The 22873-nt window shown below is 35.8% G+C and overlaps 1 protein-coding gene across 3 annotated transcripts in view; it reads left to right on the plus strand.

The window, feature by feature from the left end:
- Positions 1-499: 499 nt before the first annotated feature.
- LOC131853011 (ribosome quality control complex subunit TCF25) overlaps positions 500-22873 on the plus strand; it is a 30026-nt gene continuing 7652 nt past the window's right edge. For 2 of the 3 annotated variants that reach the window (XM_059203801.1, XM_059203799.1), the window contains exons 1-11: positions 500-612; positions 12233-12294; positions 12391-12517; positions 13249-13413; positions 13899-14086; positions 14953-15038; positions 15747-15925; positions 19125-19235; positions 20004-20319; positions 21263-21404; positions 22640-22781. In XM_059203801.1, the coding sequence (XP_059059784.1) occupies positions 12395-12517; positions 13249-13413; positions 13899-14086; positions 14953-15038; positions 15747-15925; positions 19125-19235; positions 20004-20319; positions 21263-21404; positions 22640-22781 (1452 nt within the window). In that variant the 5' untranslated portion in view covers positions 500-612; positions 12233-12294; positions 12391-12394. Of the gene's footprint in view, positions 613-1049; positions 1158-12232; positions 12295-12390; positions 12518-13248; positions 13414-13898; positions 14087-14952; positions 15039-15746; positions 15926-19124; positions 19236-20003; positions 20320-21262; positions 21405-22639; positions 22782-22873 lie in introns of those variants that run through there. The other variant, XM_059203800.1, reaches the window with a different exon arrangement.

The following is a 22873-nucleotide window of genomic DNA, read 5'->3' on the forward strand; positions in this document are numbered from 1 at the left end:
GATATATGTAGTGTATTTTGAGTCTATCGTCAATATCGATAGTGGTATGAAAAGTTATGATACTTGTTTTTAATTGTAAACAAATGTAATTCTCAAATAGTCTTTATATGTGAATGAATCATTTTGAATGAATCATTTTAATTTATCTCCATAATATAATATAACACTTAAAATAGTTTAAAAAACAAAGACACATCACTTATGTCCTGTGTCCTTGTTTTTCACAGGTTATAAAAGACCAACGACATTCGTATATTTACAATATGTTATGTACAATATAGGTACACACGAAACAATGCTAAGACAATAATCTTATTTTATAATAGATGTATTATAGTTATGCTTTGCACTTGGAAGGTGCCGTTTCTAAAAGAACATGTATCCAGAGCTTTAAACACATTAAAAAAAACGGTACTGTAGGAGAATGTTTGTGGTTTTGGAAGAAAGTGAATTGCCAAAAAAAGTATAAGGTTGAGTTGATCTGTGGCGCTGACTAGGGCTGAGGGCAATTAATAATTTCGACTAGGGTTTGTGAATACCTATCTATCAGAAAAATTGAAAGCACTATCAGGAGTCTAGACGAATCAATACGAAAATTTCCACGTCGTGAGCGTAAGTACTTTACTCCTAATTTTAACAAAATTAATTTTACGTCGTATTTATTAGTTCCTGAATATTCTATTATCCATAATATGTATATATGAATCCTGTATTCCTATTTTCCTTCATTTTCAGCTAACAACGGGTACGCCTTGGTAATTTCTTAACTTAGGGTGTAGTCCTATCATTAATTTTTATAATATTTGAAATTTTTGCCTTGTAAATCATTTGTACTTTGTTTCATTCATTTCGTTGATATTGTATTATTTGTCAATTTTGTTGGAGATAGGTGGTCCAGCGGTTTAGTACAACGCCTTGCTTTGTGTTCGTGAGTGGGATTGTATTGATCGGCGTGTCCACGATGTATAGTACATATGTATCAACGAAGTAATATATATATTTCAGTACTTCTATCTATAGTCTAGACTCCATTACAGAAGCTTAGTTGACAAGGTGGTGCAGTCGGGAAATTAACTCGAATCCAATATCATTGGATTGCGCCATTTTACACCGTTTTCTACTTTTGAATTCAAGATTCGACAGCAGATATAACTGGCGTATGTAGCAGTCACATATTAATTCTATATTTCGTGATCAATGAAAGAACTTACTGTCATTTTTATTGATTTATTCACTTTGGACTTGATTATATTTTAAAAGTAAAGTGCAATGAAATCAATATTAGGGTTTCACTCTAGACCTGGGATTGTGTAAATTTTCCAGGGTTTTTATTGTTAACAGTTAATAGTGTTTTAATATCTAGCATAATTTTTACCCAAGTAATTTTGTTTCCATTGATCATAACTAGATAATTATTACCAGAATGACAATGATCACAAGCAAAAAATAAGTACTAAATAGATGTAGGGGGTGTGGTGAAACATATCAAGTATTAATCTAGGGTGTGTCCTATTTTGACTATTGAACAAAGTGAACACAGCTTTGTTCAGAACAAAGCCCTACAGCTCTATTTAGTATACAGTTGATTGGAAAACACCTTGCTTTCTCTAAATGCAGTTTTTATTTCACTTTGTTCGATGGTTGAAATTGGACACACCCTAAATTAGTACTTCATATGTTTAACACCCCTACATCTATTTGGTACTTATTATTTGCTTGTGATTTTACAGTTGATGTGTAGGTTTAATCAATATTATAACTAGGGTTGCCAGATAGAAACTTATCAAATCCGGGACAATTCTAGGACAATGGTGTCGGGTCGTGGCCATTGTAAAAAGTATCTTGCTTTTTTATTTTGCTTTTATATTTGTATTTGAAAAGGAAAATGGCATGACTTATATTTTGTTACAAAACTAGTAGATTTTCAGAATTCGGGACAATATGGTCTAATTATTTGACTCGGGACAAAACACAAATTTTCAGGACAATTTTGGATTTCCCGGCCATCTGGCAAGCCTAATTATAACAAGTAAATTCTGTATTATATTAATCAAGTAGTAGTAAATTATACTTGTACAGTATATTATATAAATTCAATTATGTATTCTTAGCATTCATATTTTTACACAATTTCTCAATTATTCTTAACTATATAACTGTATCTTGGTACTAAATGAAGTAGGCAGCAGAAATATTATACTGAGATGAGTCCCTGAGCACTTAATGTTTAAGACAATGAAAATGCTGATCATTTTGCAAAAATTTAGGGCCAAAACCGCCCAACAGCCTTTTGTAGCATACCTCATTGTCTAACTGGGATGCCACAAATTGTTTGGTTATTGATTTTACTTGCACTGAATTATTAGTAGAATATTCCAGGATTAGTACAATCAATGGCCCTAATAAGGGCTATTCGATGTGGTTGTAGTTTACTCATGTATATGTACAAAATATCTCCATTGGAAAGTTCACCCTCCATCCTGAGGAGATAAAAAGTCTTAGATACGATAACTACCCATTGGTAGTTTGATTATTATTTATAAGTTGATTTATGTGAGTGTATTTATGTAAATATGAAAAATATTATATATTTTTGCTTCCAATCGCAACCAATTTGTGTCTTAATGACGACTAAGGACAATAAATGTAATTTTGTGAAAATCATGTCAAATATTAGTAATAAAGTGCTTACGTCCCGTAAGCACTTTATTACTTATCTTTATTCAAAAACCGACAAATGGCCGACCATTAGGAACAATTACTGTGCGCTATCGATCCGCCGCCATGATGAACCGAACGTTGATAAAGCTCTCGTTCATTGATTTTATCTCAATGTGGAGAAGAGACTTATGGTTTAATTGTATCCTTATAAGTGCCAAATTGAATTGATTTGAAGTTTTTCACAAATTCTGCAAGTTTTCCACGAATTTTGTGAACCCGAAATTAATGAAATTTTACAGAGTGAAAAATTTCATAAACGACATTTACAAAGTGAATGATTTCAGGATTTTGTCAGTTTATTAGCTGAGAAGTGCAACTTTTCGGACTTACATCGTCAGTTCAGGTTAGGTCCAGTCTTATGTTAGGGGTGTGTGCGGTTGAAAAGGAAATTTTCGAGAACAAAGGATCTACTTAGAAAAGTGCTCTCCAGAAGTGTTCACAACTATCAAGCAATATGTTTGCATTTACACCCTAATACCATGGTGCAGAAGCATATTCCATTCCATGTTACGGAACCTATGGAAATTGGTAGGATAAAATAGAATGACTTGACATTTTGGAAGATTGCACAAAACCAGTGAAAAACGCCCTTTTATGAAAGCAAAGTGTTACTTCTGTTAGTGTTATGAACACATTGCATCTGATTGTGCGAAGACACTGGAAGATTACACAGAAGTGGTGAACCCTTTTGTTAACGCAAGGAGTTACTTCTGTAAGTGTTATGAACACATTGCATCTGATTGTGCGAAGACACTGGAAGATTACACAGAAGAGGTGAACCCTTTTGTTAAAGCAAGGAGTTACTTCTGTAAGTGTTATGAACACATTGCACCTGATTGTGCGAAGACACTGGAAGATTACACAGCAGGGTGAACCCTTTTGTTAACGCAAGGAGTTACTTCTGTAAGTGTTATGAACACATTGCATCTGATTGTGCAAAGACACTGGAAGATTACACAGAAGTGGTGAACCCTTTTGTTAAAGCAAGGAGTTACTTCTGTAAGTGTTATGAACACATTGCACCTGATTGTGCGAAGACACTGGAAGATTACCCAAAAGTGGTGAACAATGCCCTTTTGCTAAAGCGAAGTGTTACTTCTGTAAGTGTTACAGACATGTTGCATCTGATTGTAAGAGGACACTGGAAGATTACATAAAAGTGGTGAATGATGCATTTTTGCTGAATCATGGTTATGGCTGTATACATATATAGACATATTGTGTAGGCAGCGCGCATGCGAAGCTGCGCGCGCAACTTAAATTTGTCACTTGGTTGTCTCATATAAAACTACATCAGATAATCCTTTGCTTTGTAATTTTATTTAAATATACATAAATATAATCCAGATTAAGCCCATAAGGTGTTACTTCTGTAAGTATTACAGACACGTTGCATGTGATTGTGTGAAAACACTTTAAGATTACACAGAAGTGATGAACCCTTTTCCTAAAGCAAGGCGTCACTTCTGTAAGTGTTATGAACAAATTGTATCTGATTGTGCGAAAACACTGTAAGATTACACAGAAGTGGTGAACCCTTTTGTTAAAGCAGGGCGTTACTTCTGTAAGTGTTATGACCACATTGCATCTGATTGTGCGAAGACACTGTTAAATTATACAAAAGTGGTAAACAGGTGTTACTTCTGTAAGTGTTATGAACACATTGCATCTGATTGTAAGAGGATACTGGAAGATTACATAAAGGTGGTGAATGATGCACTTTTGCTGAATCATGGTTATGGCTGTATACATATATAAACATATTGTGTAGGCAGCGCGCATGCGAAGCTGCGCGCGCAACTTAAATTTGTCGCTTGGTTGTCTCATATAAAATTACATTTGACAATCCTTTGCTTTGTAATTTTATTTAAATATACATAAATATAATCCAGATTAAGCCCATAAGGTGTTACTTCTGTAAGCATTACAGACACGTTCCATCTGATTGTGCAAAGACACTCGAAGATTACACAGAAGTGGTGAACCCTTTTGCTAAAGCAAGGCGTTAATTCTGTAAGTGTTATGAACAAATTGTATCTGATTGTGCGAAAACACTGTAAGATTACACAGAAGTGGTGAACCCTTTTGTTAAAGCAAGGAGTTACTTCTGTAAGTGTTATGAACACATTGCACCTGATTGTGCGAAGACACTGGAAGATTACCCAAAAGTGGTGAACAATGCCCTTTTGCTAAAGTGAGGTGTTACTTCTATAAGTGTTACAGACACGTTGCATCTGATTGTAAGAGGACATTGGAAGATTACATAAAAGTGGTGAATGATGCATTTTTGCTGAATCATGGTTATGGCTGTATACATATATACATATTGTGTAGGCAGCGCGCATGCGAAGCTGCGCGCGCAACTTAAATATGTCACTTGGTTGTCTCATATAAAATTACATTAGATATGCCCTGTTCTTTGTAATTTTATTTAAATATACATAAATATAATCCAGATTAAGCCCATAAGGTGTTACTTCTGTAAGCATTACAGACACGTTCCATCTGATTGTGCAAAGACACTGGAAGATTACACAGAAGTGGTGAACCCTTTAGCTAAAGCAAGGCGTTAATTCTGTAAGTGTTATGAACAAATTGCATCTGATTGTGCGAAGACACTGGAAGATTATACAAAAGTGGTGAATGTTGCCGTTTTGTTAAAGCAAGGTGTTACTTCTGTAAGTGTTATGAACACATTGCATCTGATTGTGCGAAGACACTGGAAGATTACACAGCAGTGGTGAACCCTTTTGTTAAAGCAGGGCGTTACTTCTGTAAGTGCTATGGACACATTGCATCTGATTGTGCGAAGACACTGGAAGATTATACAAAAGTGGTGAATGTTGCCGTTTTGTTAAAGCAAGGTGTTACTTCTGTAAGTGTTATGAACACATTGCATCTGATTGTGTGAAGACACTGGAAGATTAAGCAGAAGTGGTGAACCCTTTTGTTAAAGCAGGGCGTTACTTCTGTAAGTGCTATGGACACATTGCATCTGATTGTGCGAAGACACTGGAAGATTATACAAAAGTGGTGAATGTTGCCGTTTTGTTAAAGCAAGGTGTTACTTCTGTAAGTGTTATGAACACATTGCATCTGATTGTGTGAAGACACTGGAAGATTACACAAAAGTGGTGAACCCTTTTGCTAAAGCAAGGTGTTACTTCTGTAAGTATTATGAACACATTGCATCTGATTGTGCGAAGACACTGGAAGATTATACAGAAGTGGTGAACCCTTTTGTTAAAGCAGGGCGTTACTTCTGTAAGTGTTATGAACACATTGCATCTGATTGTAAGAGGATACTGGAAGATTACATAAAAGTGGTGAATGATGCACTTTTGCTGAATCATGGTTATGGCTGTATACATATATAAACATATTGTGTAGGCAGCGCGCATGCGAAGCTGCGCGCGCAACTTAAATTTGTCCCTTGGTTGTCTCATATAAAATTACATTTGACAATCCTTTGCTTTGTAATTTTATTTAAATATACATAAATATAATCCAGATTAAGCTCATAAGGTGTTACTTCTGTAAGCATTACAGAGACGTTCCATCTGATTGTGCAAAGACACTGGAAGATTACACAGAAGTGGTGAACCCTTTTGTTAAAGCAGGGCGTTACTTCTGTAAGTGCTATGAACACATTGCATCTGATTGTGGGAAGACACTGGAACATTACACAAAGGTGGTGAACTATGCCCTTTTGCCAAAGCAAGGTGTTACTTCTGTAAGTGTTATGAACACATTGCATCTGCTTGTGAGAAGACACTGGAAAATTACACAGAAGTGGTGAACCCTTTTGCTAAAGCAAGGTGTTACTTCTGTAAGTGTTATGAACACATTGCATCTGATTGTGCGAAGACACTGGAAGATTACACAGAAGTGGTGAACCCTTTTGCTACAGCAAGGCATTACTTCTGTAAGTGTTATGAACAAATTGCATCTGATTGTGCGAAGGCACTGGAAGATTACACAAAGTGGTGAACAATGCCCTTTTGCTAAAGCAAGGTGTTACTTCTGTAAGTGTTATGAACATATTGCATCTGATTGTGCGAAGACACTGGAAGATTACACAAAAGTGGTGAACCCTTTAGCTAAAGCAAGGCGTTAATTCTGTAAGTGTTATGAACAAATTGCATCTGATTGTGCGAAGACACTGGAAGATTATACAAAAGTGGTGAATGTTGCCGTTTTGTTAAAGCAAGGTGTTACTTCTGTAAGTGTTATGAACACATTGCATCTGATTGTGCGAAGACACTGGAAGATTACACAGCAGTGGTGAACCCTTTTGTTAAAGCAGGGCGTTACTTCTGTAAGTGCTATGGACACATTGCATCTGATTGTGCGAAGACACTGGAAGATTATACAAAAGTGGTGAATGTTGCCGTTTTGTTAAAGCAAGGTGTTACTTCTGTAAGTGTTATGAACACATTGCATCTGATTGTGTGAAGACACTGGAAGATTAAGCAGAAGTGGTGAACCCTTTTGTTAAAGCAGGGCGTTACTTCTGTAAGTGCTATGGACACATTGCATCTGATTGTGCGAAGACACTGGAAGATTATACAAAAGTGGTGAATGTTGCCGTTTTGTTAAAGCAAGGTGTTACTTCTGTAAGTGTTATGAACACATTGCATCTGATTGTGTGAAGACACTGGAAGATTACACAAAAGTGGTGAACCCTTTTGCTAAAGCAAGGTGTTACTTCTGTAAGTATTATGAACACATTGCATCTGATTGTGCGAAGACACTGGAAGATTATACAAAAGTGGTGAATGTTGCCGTTTTGTTAAAGCAAGGTGTTACTTCTGTAAGTGTTATGAACACATTGCATCTGATTGTGCGAAGACACTGGAAGATTACACAGCAGTGGTGAACCCTTTTGTTAAAGCAGGGCGTTACTTCTGTAAGTGCTATGGACACATTGCATCTGATTGTGCGAAGACACTGGAAGATTATACAAAAGTGGTGAATGTTGCCGTTTTGTTAAAGCAAGGTGTTACTTCTGTAAGTGTTATGAACACATTGCATCTGATTGTGTGAAGACACTGGAAGATTAAGCAGAAGTGGTGAACCCTTTTGTTAAAGCAGGGCGTTACTTCTGTAAGTGCTATGGACACATTGCATCTGATTGTGCGAAGACACTGGAAGATTATACAAAAGTGGTGAATGTTGCCGTTTTGTTAAAGCAAGGTGTTACTTCTGTAAGTGTTATGAACACATTGCATCTGATTGTGTGAAGACACTGGAAGATTACACAAAAGTGGTGAACCCTTTTGCTAAAGCAAGGTGTTACTTCTGTAAGTATTATGAACACATTGCATCTGATTGTGCGAAGACACTGGAAGATTATACAGAAGTGGTGAACCCTTTTGTTAAAGCAGGGCGTTACTTCTGTAAGTGTTATGAACACATTGCATCTGATTGTAAGAGGATACTGGAAGATTACATAAAAGTGGTGAATGATGCACTTTTGCTGAATCATGGTTATGGCTGTATACATATATAAACATATTGTGTAGGCAGCGCGCATGCGAAGCTGCGCGCGCAACTTAAATTTGTCCCTTGGTTGTCTCATATAAAATTACATTTGACAATCCTTTGCTTTGTAATTTTATTTAAATATACATAAATATAATCCAGATTAAGCTCATAAGGTGTTACTTCTGTAAGCATTACAGAGACGTTCCATCTGATTGTGCAAAGACACTGGAAGATTACACAGAAGTGGTGAACCCTTTTGTTAAAGCAGGGCGTTACTTCTGTAAGTGCTATGAACACATTGCATCTGATTGTGGGAAGACACTGGAACATTACACAAAGGTGGTGAACTATGCCCTTTTGCCAAAGCAAGGTGTTACTTCTGTAAGTGTTATGAACACATTGCATCTGCTTGTGAGAAGACACTGGAAAATTACACAGAAGTGGTGAACCCTTTTGCTAAAGCAAGGTGTTACTTCTGTAAGTGTTATGAACACATTGCATCTGATTGTGCGAAGACACTGGAAGATTACACAGAAGTGGTGAACCCTTTTGCTAAAGCAAGGCATTACTTCTGTAAGTGTTATGAACAAATTGCATCTGATTGTGCGAAGGCACTGGAAGATTACACAAAGTGGTGAACAATGCCCTTTTGCTAAAGCAAGGTGTTACTTCTGTAAGTGTTATGAACATATTGCATCTGATTGTGCGAAGACACTGGAAGATTACACAAAAGTGGTGAACCCTTTTGCTAAAGCAAGGTGTTACTTCTGTAAGTGTTATGAACACATTGCATCTGATTGTGCGAAGACACTGGAAGATTACACAGAAGTGGTGAACCCTTTTGCTAAAGCAAGACGTTACTTCTGTAAGTGTTATGAACAAATTGCATCTGATTTTAAGAGGATACTGGAAGATTACATAAAAGTGGTGAATGATGCACTTTTGCTGAATCATGGTTATGGCTGTATACATATATGAACATATTGTGTAGGCAGCGCGCATGCGAAGCTGCGCGCGCAACTTAAATTTGTCGCTTGGTTGTCTCATATAAAATTACATTTGACAATTCTTTGCTTTGTAATTTTATTTAAATATACATAAATATAATCCAGATTAAGCTCATAAGGTGTTACTCCTGTAAGCATTACAGAGACGTTCCATCTGATTGTGCAAAGACACTGGAAGATTACACAGAAGTGGTGAACCCTTTTGTTAAAGCAGGGCGTTACTTCTGTAAGTGCTATGAACACATTGCATCTGATTGTGCGAAGACACTGGAACATTACACAAAGGTGGTGAACTATGCCCTTTTCCCAAAGCAAGGTGTTACTTCTGTAAGTGTTATGAACACATTGCATCTGCTTGTGAGAAGACACTGGAAGGTTACACAGAAGTGGTGAACCCTTTTGCTAAAGCAAGGCGTTACTTCTGTAAGTGTTATGAACAAATTGCATCGGATTGTGCGAAGGCACTGGAAGATTACACAAAGTGGTGAACAATGCCCTTTTGCTAAAGCAAGGTGTTACTTCTGTAAGTGTTATGAACATATTGCATCTGATTGTGCGAAGACACTGGAAGATTACACAAAAGTGGTGAACCCTTTTGCTAAAGCAAGGCGTTACTTCTGTAAATGTTATGAACAAATTGCATCTGATTGTGCGAAGAAACTGGAAGATTACACAAAATTGGTGAACAGTGCCCTTTTGCTAAAGCAAGGTGTTACTTCTGTAAGTGTTACAGACACATTGCATCTGATTGTGCGATGACACTAGAAGATTACACAAAAGTGGTGAATGATGCCGTTTTGTTAAAGCAAGGTGTTACTTCAGTAAGTGTTATGAACACATTGCATCTGATTGTGCGAAGACACTGGAACATTACACAAAGGTGGTGAATGATGCCCTTTTGCCAAAGCAAGGTGTTACTTCTGTAAGTGTTATGAACACATTGCATCTGCTTGTGCGAAGACACTGGAAGATTACACAGAAGTGATGAACCCTTTTTCTAAAGCAAGGCATTACTTCTGTAAGTGTTATGAACAAATTGCATCTGATTGTGCGAAGAAACTGGAAGATTACACAGAAGTGGTGAACAATGCCCTTTTGCTAAAGCAAGGAGTTACTTCTGTAAGTGTTATGAACAAATTGCATCTGTTTGTGCAAAGACACTGGAAGATTACACAGAAGTGGTGAACCCTTTTGTTAAAGCAAGGCGTTACTTCTGTAAGTGTTATGAACACATTGCATCTGATTGTGCGAAGACACTGGAAGATTACACAGAAGTGGTGAACCCTTTTGCTAAAGCAAGGCGTTACTTCTGTAAGTGTTATGAACAAATTGCATCTGATTGTGCGAAGAAACTGGAAGATTACACAAAATTGGTGAACAGTGCCCTTTTGCTAAAGCAAGGTGTTACTTCTGTAAGTGTTACAGACACATTGCATCTGACTGTGCGATGACACTAGAAGATTACACAAAAGTGGTGAATGATGCCGTTTTGTTAAAGCAAGGTGTTACTTCTGTAAGTGTTATGAACACATTGCATCTGATTGTGCGAAGACACTGGAACATTACACATAGGTGGTGAATGATGCCCTTTTGCCAAAGCAAGGTGTTACTTCTGTAAGTGTTATGAACACATTGCATCTGCTTGTGCGAAGACACTGGAAGATTACACAGAAGTGGTGAACCCTTTTGCTAAAGCAAGGCGTTACTTCTGTAAGTGTTATGAACACATTGCATCTGATTGTGTGAAGACACTGGAAGATCACACAGAACTGGTAAATGCCATTTTGCTAAAGCAAGGTGTTACTTCTGTAAGTGTTATGAACAAATTGCATATGATTGTGCGAAGACACTGGAAGATCACACAGAAGTGGTAAATGCCATTTTGCTAACACAAGGTGTTACTTCTGTAAGTGTTATGAACACATTGCATCTGATTGTGCGAAACACTGGTAGATTACACATAGTTGGTAAACGATGCCTGCCTATTTCAAAGCTACCATTGTGGATATATAGGGTCCAAGTACATATAGGGTGACAACAAAGGATTGTGAAATACATAGGCGCCACGAATATCAGATCTTAGCTCTGGGCAGTAAAGCAGGACCTATCAACGCTGAAATCAAAGATGGAAATTAACCTGTTGAGTCAACTGAAGTAGTAATACCAGAGACTAAAGAGTGGTAGAATCAAAATATGTCTATTCAAAAGTGCTTGTAATGAGTTTATATGAATAAAGATTATTTATATTTCTATTTCTAATTTGTGGCCAAAAGTAATTGGTTTGCCTTAAGTAATTCTGTGATTTGGGTATACTATTTCATGGAAATGTGGGCGTGTATCAGAGATAGTGTATAAAAGTATGAAATTCAATGTATGAATCTATTTAATATGTAAATTGGGACTTAAAGATTATAAGGCTTATGTTATGTATGTAAACAATGGGTAGTTTGATTATTATTTATAAGTTGATTTATGTGAGGGTACTTATGTAATTATGAAAAATATTACACAGTTTTGCTTCCAATCTCAACGAAGTGGCATGTTTTTTGTTACATTTCTTTTTTGTCTTGCATCATTAAAAGAAAGTAATATTCACTATTTTTGCAATGTTTATGTTATAGTAGTTCCTGACATTAACATATTTAACAAAAATAACCAAACTATTCAGCTTTATAAAAACAGTGTAGATTAAAAAACAGTTTCATTCTGCCGGTCAGTCAGTGCCAACAATACTAGCAACTTGTAATTTCATGTGTAAATGTGAGTAAGAAAGAGTAATTAAAAAAAAAATAGGAGAAGAATATTATGTTCTGTACAAAAAAAGAAACAAGTTCCTGAATTTGTCATTTCAGATTATATTAAAATCGTTTATTTAATATTATTTCTAAAATATTTTGATCTTAATTTGCTCTCTTTACACTGTCCTTTGATAATTAGTTTCTTATTTAATAATCTCATTTAGTTTATAAGTATATATATATATGTGTATACTTATATATAATTATTACTTGTTACAGTTACCTACATTTTGAACTGTTGGGAGTTAAGTTCGCTGAAGTCTCTCGGCATTCAGTAGACGGTAAATCTGGAAACTATTAATTATTTTTTAAATGCATATTTACATACATAATACCTCACTTAAAATAGATAATTATCAATAGGATTTTTTTTACAGAATAATGTCTTCTCGCAATATACGCAGAATGATGGGTGGCAATACCCTGCCCCCCCCTGACGATGATTCTGATGATTACCAACCCTTGTACGTAAAGGAAAGAGGATCCAGTAATGCTTATGACGGAGTTAGTAAAACTTTTTATTCATTTGTATCAGCTTTGTTGTAATAGGGGAAATCTATAAATTTCCTTACACGAATTTAATTTTTGATCGCTCCCTCTACGTGGTGGAACGCAACATAAACAAACATATGGATTTTGAAATGTGACTAAATAATAGATCACTTCCTCTCCTTTATTTTAAACCCGAAGCTGTCAGCCCAGATACCCGGGGGTTGTTGCCCCCGTAGTCAATGCCGAAGCAAATGGGCTTGCCTCCAGGCCCCAACCTTAAGACACAAGTCTCCTTTATCACTCTTACTCTTAGCCAGCCCACTCCTTCCACCGTAGGCTGTGATGTAATTTATAGGTGACTCCTAAACTGACACATATTCTTTCAAGTAAATGGAATAGCGGCACCTACTACTGGTACGTGGTCACCGTCACCTGTATCATCTACATCTACATGCTATGTATATTCTTTAAATACGGAAAAAATATTATTAATTAGGAAGACAACTTTAGCAGATGTCGCTAAAACCAAATCAATATCTTAGGTTTCAGAATTTCGGTTGTCTTAAAAAAGTAATGAAGTAAAAGCAAGATTATTTAATAATAATAGTTACATTATCTGAATAAGATCTAGGCCGACTAACGAAAACAAAGTAATTACTTGCGTGTATTAAAAACAAAACAAAAGAAGTACCATATAATATTCCATCAATATTGCATGTTATTTATATAAATGTTTTTTTCAGTTGCTGGCTGGCTCTAATTCGGAAGCGGAGGATGTCAATGTAAACGACGATTCGGACAATTTGCAACCTGTTTTGACTAATACTGAAAAGAAAAAACGCAAGAAGAAGAAGAAGAACAGGAGGCGCAAGAGGACATCTGTGGATTCTACTTCAGGAGATTTCTCGGTATAAGACATAATATAAGATTCAAAATTAAAAAAAAATCAAAACTATCATTTGAATATTGTGTTTATTGTAGATTTGCGTCCAATATTTTAATAATGACAACCATCATCATCATCTGCCTTATCCCATTCATTTGGTGTCGGCGTAATATGTTTTTCTTTTCCATTCATCCCTGTCCGCAGTCATCAACTTGTTTACTCCCTTTCTTACCTCATCATCATTAACACAATCCATCTTTTGTGGTCTTACTACTCTACCTTATTAATAACTACTCGCCCCGGTTTCGCACGGGTTCAGGTATTATATATATATATAAACCTTCCTCTTGAATCACTGTCTATTAAAAAAACTGCTCCAAAATCCGTTGCGTATTTTTAAAGATTTAAGTATAGGGACGGACCGACAGCGACTTTGTTTTATAATATGTAATAATGGTGATGACAACCAATGATGAAGAATTTAATGTGATGTTTCTAAAATTTTAGCTCGATGAAATAGATCGCTCTCTGAGGGAAGTGAATGCATTATTGGGACCTCCAGCTCCCGCCGTTGCTGCTGCTGTCGTCGTTCAGACGTCTAATCTGATGGCAGTCCAAAATAAACATTTGGATTATACCTATGAGGAATATCGCGTCTTTGGACCTTTGGATGCTGACGAAGAGGGCGTCAGGCGGTAGGTGTTAGTTATTAGAAATGTTGATAGTACTGATTTTATGTAATATGGTATTGTTTTATTTCTATTTTTTTTATACTACTATAGTGGCAAACAGGCATACGGCCCATCTGATGGTAAATGGTTACCGTAGCCAAGGGACGCCTGAAACACTAGGGGTGTCACGTGTGCGTTGCCGACCCTTAAGAAACCTTAATATGCCCTTGTAGAGATAACAGGGGTGTTAATTTGAAAACCCCCATGCTGTAGTCTCGTGAGAAAACCTCGGTAGGAAGTTCCACAACCTAAGTATACGCGGGATGAAGCTCCTCTGAAACCGCACTGTTCGAGATTCCAGCGTGTGGGAATGAATTCCCAAACGATTGCGAGTGGTGCGATGGTAAAAGGTGGCCGTAGGCATCATGTCGAACAATTCCTCAGAACACAGTCCGTTGTATAATCGGTAGAACACATAAAGCGATCAGAAGTCTCGCCTCAAACTAAGTGGTTCGATACCGCCCGAAAGATTGGGATTGGGTCTCTGGTCCGCAGTGAAGTACCGCTTCGCTCTATTAAGCACACCGAGTGTTTTTGGACGCCAGCTTGACCTTTTCTTCGAGGTGACTACGGAACTCAACTGTGCTATAGATGTCGATACCGAGAATCCCAATACTCTTAGAGATGGTAATAGACGTGTTCTGGAATTAAGTGAAAGTACTAAATATTCGAATGTCATTAAATTGGACGCACGTTGAAACGAATACTAGTTGGAAGGTAAACTGAAAATATCTTGTAAGTTGCAAATACAAAATGATACTTTTTTATCAACATTTTGTATTGCAATCCTAAGTTTCTTTCGATGGTATTTTGCAATTATTTCATTATAGGCGTGGTCGCCAGCCGTACATCAGCCGGCTTGGAAAAAGAGGCTTGATCGTGAAAACGCAACATTTCGAAGATTTCGCTAGGTTTGGTGAGTATTTGATTTTTGTTATTATATTGTATTATTATAACTTCTCTATCAACAACAGTGTTGTTTATATAATATGTATAAATTCTCGTGTCACAGGTTTCGTGTTTATACTCCTCTGAAACGGCTTGACCGATTTTGATGATTTTTTATATCAGTAGGTCTGGCAATAGGTTTATAACTAATTTTTAGACCCGTAAGTGTTTAGACCACACCTAAGTTTTTTTTTTAAGTTTGACGACAATTCTGTTTATGTATCTTCTAAAAATACATATGTACAACCATAAATTTTCACCCTTCTATCACCAACCCTTATTAATATCGAATTTGATTTATATGGCAAAACAACCTTTTCGTGGTCAGGTAGTGAGGTAGAAAGTCAGGTATATATAAAATTCTCGTGTCACGGGTTTCCTGTTTATACTCCTCCGAAACGGCTTGACCGATTTTGGTGAAATTTTATGTGTATATTCAGTAGGTCTGAGAATAGGTTTATATTTCATTTCTATACCCCTAAGTATTAAGGGTGGTTCACCCCAAAATATTTTTTTTTTAACGACAATTCCTTTTATATGGCATCAAAATATACATACAACTATAAATTTTCAACCTTCTAAACAATTTTTTTTAACAAAAATTGAAATGGGGTGTCAAAAACCCTTTGAGTTATACAATTAAACATTTTGTTGAGCTGTTTTGCAATCCTTACAGGATTGTCGATGTCCATCGACCGTTGTAAAGACGGTATTACTTACTTCGTCTTCAACCATAGCGCATTGTATCAGAAGAGACATCGCATATTCATTGATATGGTGATTAGCAACAGGAACAATATGGGATTCCCATTCGACGATATCCAGTACAACGTGCTTCCCGATGAAGTACTTGAGGTTAGTAGATTTATTTGAACTATAAACTGAAGGTTTTTTTGTCAAGAAATATCTGCAGATTTTGCCAAACTGAAGTGGAAACGCCTCTACACATCCTATGTGGTTGTAGCACACTCGTGTATGAACGTAACAGTAACACATTTGAAAAGTTTACACTATCCTGAGGAGAGAAAAACTATTATACACTTAATTTTTTTTCACTAAGTTGAAATGTAATGCTACCTTCACAATAACAACATTTTTATTTTGTACGTAGTTGTAGCTGGAAGAAAATAGTGTCTATATCTATACGATACAGACTAGGACTAGTATACGATACTACTGGTAAATTATATGTATGATGCATATTTAACAAAAATGTAATCTATACATATAAATAAATTTGGAGTGTCTGTTTGTAATATTGAAATAACTGTTTTTAACTACATGCATATGAATATACATACGGTACTTACACCAAAATAATTTTTTTACAATTTTTGTCTGTCTGTCTGTTTGTTCCGGCTAATCTCTGAAATGGCTGGACCGAGTTTGACGGGACTTTTTTGGCAGGTAGCTGATGTAATAAGGAGTAACTTAGGCTACTTTTATTTTAGAATAATAACGTTATATTCCACGCGGACGAAGTCGTGGGAACAGCTACTAGTTTATAAGAATAACTAACTGTAAATACTTAATTTGGTGTCAATAAATCTGTTATTATTATTATTATCGTCCCCAAGAATATCCTTCAATTCTTGACCTGACGGGTCTAGGTACCCAACTCTGAAAAAAGAGGATAATATATCTATGTAGGTCAAAGTGCTACAGGTCCAAGCACCTGACAATGGCCCAAACATATATCTACCTTGTTTCCTGAATGTAAATTAAAATCGAATCGTATTGCGTTTTATATTTTATTGATGATTAAGTAACATGTTATGTACCAAATAAACTATTTTCTTTCTTTATTTCTATCGAAATATTCGGAATATCGGTGTGATAACGAATTACCTTATTACTTCTCAACTCTATAAATCACTTCGTGAATACCAAAGGTAAGGTATGCAATCTAATTGATAATTAACAATATTAATTACTATATTATAATATGTCTACACAAAGATCGTGGTCTAGTAGATCTAGAGTACAATACTGATTTAGTCCCCAGAGGTCGACAGTTCGAATCTGATCGTTACAAAAAAGTAAAATTGTTCACAAGTTAGTTAAGAGTAGTTGTGATAAGACGACTACAGCAGACAACAAACAAAAAAGCTTGTGTGTCGGCTGCGCCCGGCCGATCAAAACAACTTGTCTGTTGTTATAACGCCTCACAATTAGGCTTCGCCCTTATCCGACAAATTCCGAAATTTTTTTCGGATTCGGTTACGGTTACGAATCCTTACTAATATTATAAATGCAAAAGTAACTGTGTCTGTCTGTCTGTCTCGCTTTCACGCCAAAACTACTGAACCGATTTAAACGAAATTTGGTACACAGATAGTCTAGACACAGATAGGCTACTTTTTAATGCGAAAAAAAAGTTGTAAGGTGTTGAAATTGGGGATGAAAGATTGTATGGAAGAATCGTTATTTTTGAAGCTAGAAGCTTGATACTTTTTCAGACTGCTAATTAAATATAAATAAATATGATATACAAAGTTTTTAAAAATTTTACCCTTAGGGCGTAAAATAAAATAGGGGATGAAAGTTTTTATGTAATTTTGTCATTTTTGAAGCTAGAAACTGATTTTTGAGGCTGTTGATTGAATATAAATAAATATGCCATCAAATTTTGTAAAAATGTTACCCTTAATGGGGTAAAATAAAATAGGGCTTGAATTTTTTTATGTAAAATCCTTATTTTTGAAGCTAGAAGTTTGAAACTTATTTCTGAGGCTGTTGATTAAATATAAATAAATAGACCATCAAAGTTTATGAAAATTTTACCCTTATGAGGGTAAAATAAAATAGGGGATGAAAGTTTTTATGTAAATTCGTCATTTTTGAAGCTAGAAGCTTGAAACTTATTTATGAGGCCTTTGATTAAATATAAATAAATAAGTCATCAAATTACAAAAATGTTACCCCTAAAATAGGGGATGAATATTTTTATGTAAATTCGTTCGGGTTATAAGGGGTTGAAAGAGTTTTGTATGGAAGTGTCGTTTTTGAAGATGAAACTTTTTCATTTGGATTTTATTGGGTTAGGTCATTAAATATTTTATTCATTATTTGGTCAAGGTCACTATTTTCGCGGATGAAGTCGCGGGTACAGCTAGTATTTTATATATCGGATATCCGATAGTTACGATTACGGAGTTTCCTAACATCCCTGTGACAGTTAGTACATAAGTGTCTAGTGTTGCCTGGTGTCCCGATTTGTGTGGGACGTCCCGATTTTCGGGGTCTGGGGACGCGTCCCGATTTGTATCTGATCGGGACGCTAAATGTCTGATTAAGACTAGATTAGACAAGACTGATTAATTGTTATGGAAGATTAAATACATATTTAACTTAAGTAAGTAATATATTACAAGCACTAGTAGTTTAAAACGCAATATGTTAAAAACAGACTTAAAAAGAGATTATATTTAAGTTATTACAATAAAGATTATTTCTATTTCTATTTTTAAAAGCCTTGTTCTTTAGTTTACTGTCCCGATCTGCAACCCTAAGTCCCGATTTTTTTACCTCATTTCACCGATTTAAATCAAATCGAACCTGGCAACAATGGCAACACTAGTTCCAAACCTACTGTGTGTGTTTACTCTCACCACCATACTATACTTGCACTAGTAGTTTAAAACGCAATGAAATAGACCCAGACTTAAAAAGTGCTTATATTATTATTTTTATTAGCCAATAAAGTTTATTATTATTACTATTATTTAATAATAATAATTTTTATTATTTTTTCTCTCTACTTTCGCCGGTAATCTTGGTATGTACGGGCCTAAGCCAAGTACACAATTATTATTATTAAATTTATTTCAATAAAGATTATTTCTATTTCTAAAAGCCTTGTTTTTTCTTTACTGTCCTGATCTGCAACCTTCAAACCCGATTTCATTTACCTCATGTACCGATTTAAAATAAATCGGACCTGGCAACACTAGTTCCAACCCTACTCTCTTTGTGTTTATTCACACTACCGCTCCTGTCATCACAACCTAATTTAGGTAAATTACACATAACTTAGGTAAATGAGCTATTTCAGATTGCTGATCTGATGTTCCGCATGGATGATAATTCCGAAGCAAGGAAGCTGATTGAGAGGGCCATCTCTTATATGCAATTTGTGTCGCATCCATTGTTCAATCTCAGCGACGTAAGTATATAACATAACAGTAATATATATAAATGAATTGAACTGTGCCGTGTAATATTAAAATGAAGAATAAATTTGATTTTTAAAATTCTCCTTATAACTCCATTTTGTATATTTTATAGTAACTCTTTGTGTTGTGTTATGTTTATCGATTATGTGAAAATAATGAATTCAAACATGTATACATATCATAAAAGTCTGTAATGGACCTACATGAATAAAGATATTTTGAATTGAATTGAAGAAATTTAATTGAGTTTATTAACAGTTTTTCTCAATTGAATCTGTATAGTCACTAGACGGTAGGGCATAAATTATAATACAAAACATTTAACGTTCATAAGCGGCTATAATGTCATGTATGAATAAATGATTTTTTGATTTGATTTGATTATCATCAACTACCAAAATTCTTCATTTTATAGGATATTATATGAACGTATCTACTATACATCCTTAATAATATTATACATGTGAAAGTAGGGATGTTTGTTACGTATTCAAGCAAAAACGATTGAACCGATAATCATGAAATTTCATTCATGGTCTTGAAGATATCAGAATGAACATAGGATACTTTTTATTAAAAAAAAAAAAATTTTTTTGACCAATACGTGTGAAGCCGCGGGTAAAAGATAGTATTTTTATAAAGCTTTGTAATATATATATATATATAGTTGATGTATGAAATATATGTATAGTACAAAGATTTTACGATTAATACAGCGTGAATGAGTACAAGTTAATTGTGTGTTTGTCCCATTTTAGGGTAACATCCGCTTGGAATATTCCTGTGTTGAGAATCGTGTTTTCCACGTAGCAGTGGTTAAGTATCTCCATATGCTTACGAACACGATGTTCCATCGCACCGCCATGGAATTGGCCAAGATGTTAATGAACATTGACCCAACTGATCCGTTGGGTATGGTGTTCTTCATTGACACGTTTGCATTGAGGGCCAGGGAACACCAGTGGCTCATTGATATTATAAATTTGTGGACGATTGAAAAGCGGGCGGATCTGCTTCACAACATGCAATACTCATATGCCATGGCCCACTTCCATGTCGCTCACAGGAAGAAAGGTAGTCTGATCTCGACTTTGTTTTATACTATGTAATGATACACTGTTTCTAATTCTTATCCACCTCCTCCTATGTGAAATACATAATTAACATTAAAAATTGAATTGTAATATTAGGTTTTATGATGAAATCACTTAGGATTAATTTAATAAAATCGTGAGTCAAATTGTCAAAGCATATAATGAAAAACTAAACCCACACGCATTACAGGATACATATTGTAGATGTGCGTTAGGTTAATTTATCAGCTTACCACTACCAACATTGTGTTTTTTCTTCTATATTCATCATGAAATTATATTATAGAAAATAACATGGAGTATTGTCTGTAATAAAAATTAATCAATATTACATATACAATAGACCCGCGGTAATCCGGCCCCTGTCTTATCCGGCCCCCCTTGTAATCCGACATGGTCTATTATTTATTATTGAATCTGTTTTTGACAATCGTCGCTAATGCATGATTGTACAAGTTTGAACTAATCTTGTACGTGTCACCACTGTTATACTCGACGCGTAGGGTAGTTTTGATTATGATTGCTTAGTTGAATTTGACTACTTCCATGTGATGAAGATAGTGGTGTTCATTGTTTACTGCCTTTTTTCATTGTGTATTACCTATCAGTTCAGAAGCGAAAGCACAAAACACTGACAATTCAAGAAAAATGTGATATTTTAGACCACCTAATTCATAACGAATCTTTTAATAGTTGACATACATAATGAAGTAATATTTGTACATGCATACATATATAACATAGAACCTTATCACTGGACCTGTAATTTGTCGGATTATAAGGTACTCTTTTGTAAAAAAAAATCCGGACTATAGGGGACCCCTTAGGCCTCTATGATCCGACAAATTCGATTGTGCGACACTACCCTGCAAAACGATTGTCGGATAACCGCGGGTTCACTGTATAGCTTAATTTTATTGTAGGGGACATGACGCGCGCTAACCAGCTGCTGCAAAAAGCGATGCTGAACTTTCCGACCGCGGTCTCTAAAATAATAGAGTTCACCCACATCAAGCAGCAGCAGATTCAGTCTCACCCACTGTTTACAACATTTGCCGAGAAGACGTAAGATGATATTTTTGTTTGTACTAGTGTTGTATTTGTTATATTTGTATTTTTACTTGTATCATTTGTCGCTAGCGGTTGGAGATTGTTTCAGCTATCAAAGGGCTAAAGACAAATGTAAATATGTAAAATAAATAAATAAATAAAAAAACTATCCCTACTACATTTAGTAAGCTAGTTTAAGTAGTTTTTTTTATGTATACTTGCCCTAGGGGCTTTTTTTTATAGATGATAATGAAATGGTACACCTGCCTGCGTTAACGGTTTACGCTGGCGGGGCACCAGTGGAGGATGATAAAATGAGTATAAGGTCCGGTCATTTAGCCCATCGTGACAAATTCACCGAGAATTTATCACGATGGTTTCCATGGGGAACCGCGTGGAGGTCAACCTAACATGATACTTTGTTAGCAATAAGATAATCAATTCACATTACTAACAATTCCCTTTCCCCCTGCCCTAGGGGCTTTGAACTAGCCACCCAGAGGTGTTTTTGCTTACTACTTGCCCTAGGGTCTTAAAACTAGCCACCCGGAGTATATTGCCCCCGGAGTAGACGCCGGGGCAAAGGAGTTCGCCCCCAAGGGGGTGTGGATGACCAGGCAGTAGGGCAAAGGAACAGAGACACCGAGCTGTACATTATGTCACTCATGGCAGCACAGAATACCAGTTCCGCGACAGTTAGCTGTCACGGTAAATGCTGAGTGTCGGCCATTTTGCTACCCATTAATTGTTAGATATGTTTTTTGTAATGTATGTGTGTGTATGTATATAGTTTATATATAAGTTTGAAGGCCTGATCTAGTGGTTTAGCACCGTTTTACTTCTGATAGTTGCGGGTTCGATTCCTCGCACGGCACAAATATTTGTTTTCAGGAGTATGATTGTTTGTATCTATCTGGGTATATATTATCTATGCTAATATTATAAACCTGAAGAGTTTGTTTGTTTGAACGCGCTAATCTCAGGAACTACTGGTTCGAATTGAAAAATTATGGTTTGTGTTGGATAGTCCATTTGTCGAGGAAGGCTGTAAGCTGTATAACATTACGCTAAGAGCAATAGCAACGGAGCGGAGGAAAAAATTCCAAGAGGTGGGGAAACGAAACGCAAGAAATTCTATATGGTACATTGCTAGCAATAGGATTCGTAAGCCACATAACAAGCCCCCCCCCCCCCCGCCCTTAAATGGATTATTCTACTTATATTTTCATATTAAACTTTTTTTTTCGCAGTACCAATATCAATCTTCAAAATTTGATAACCATTTATGCCACCATGACAACTGCGAAGTGGCGCGAGCCTGAGGTGTACAGGTGGTTCATTGGCAACGCCAAGGATCTCATTAATAAATATGATAATGATCCTAAGATACAGGTAAGTGGTCATCCCAAGCAATTAATACAAACATATTACAAATTCTGCTTCACTGATTTTCATACAGTCATGCTTGCTATAATGCCGGGTCA

The sequence above is a fragment of the Achroia grisella genome, unplaced genomic scaffold (genome assembly GCF_030625045.1).
Source record: "Achroia grisella isolate CSIRO2021 unplaced genomic scaffold, CSIRO_AGI_Agris_v1 utg874, whole genome shotgun sequence".
Classification (NCBI taxonomy): Eukaryota; Metazoa; Arthropoda; class Insecta; order Lepidoptera; family Pyralidae; genus Achroia; species Achroia grisella.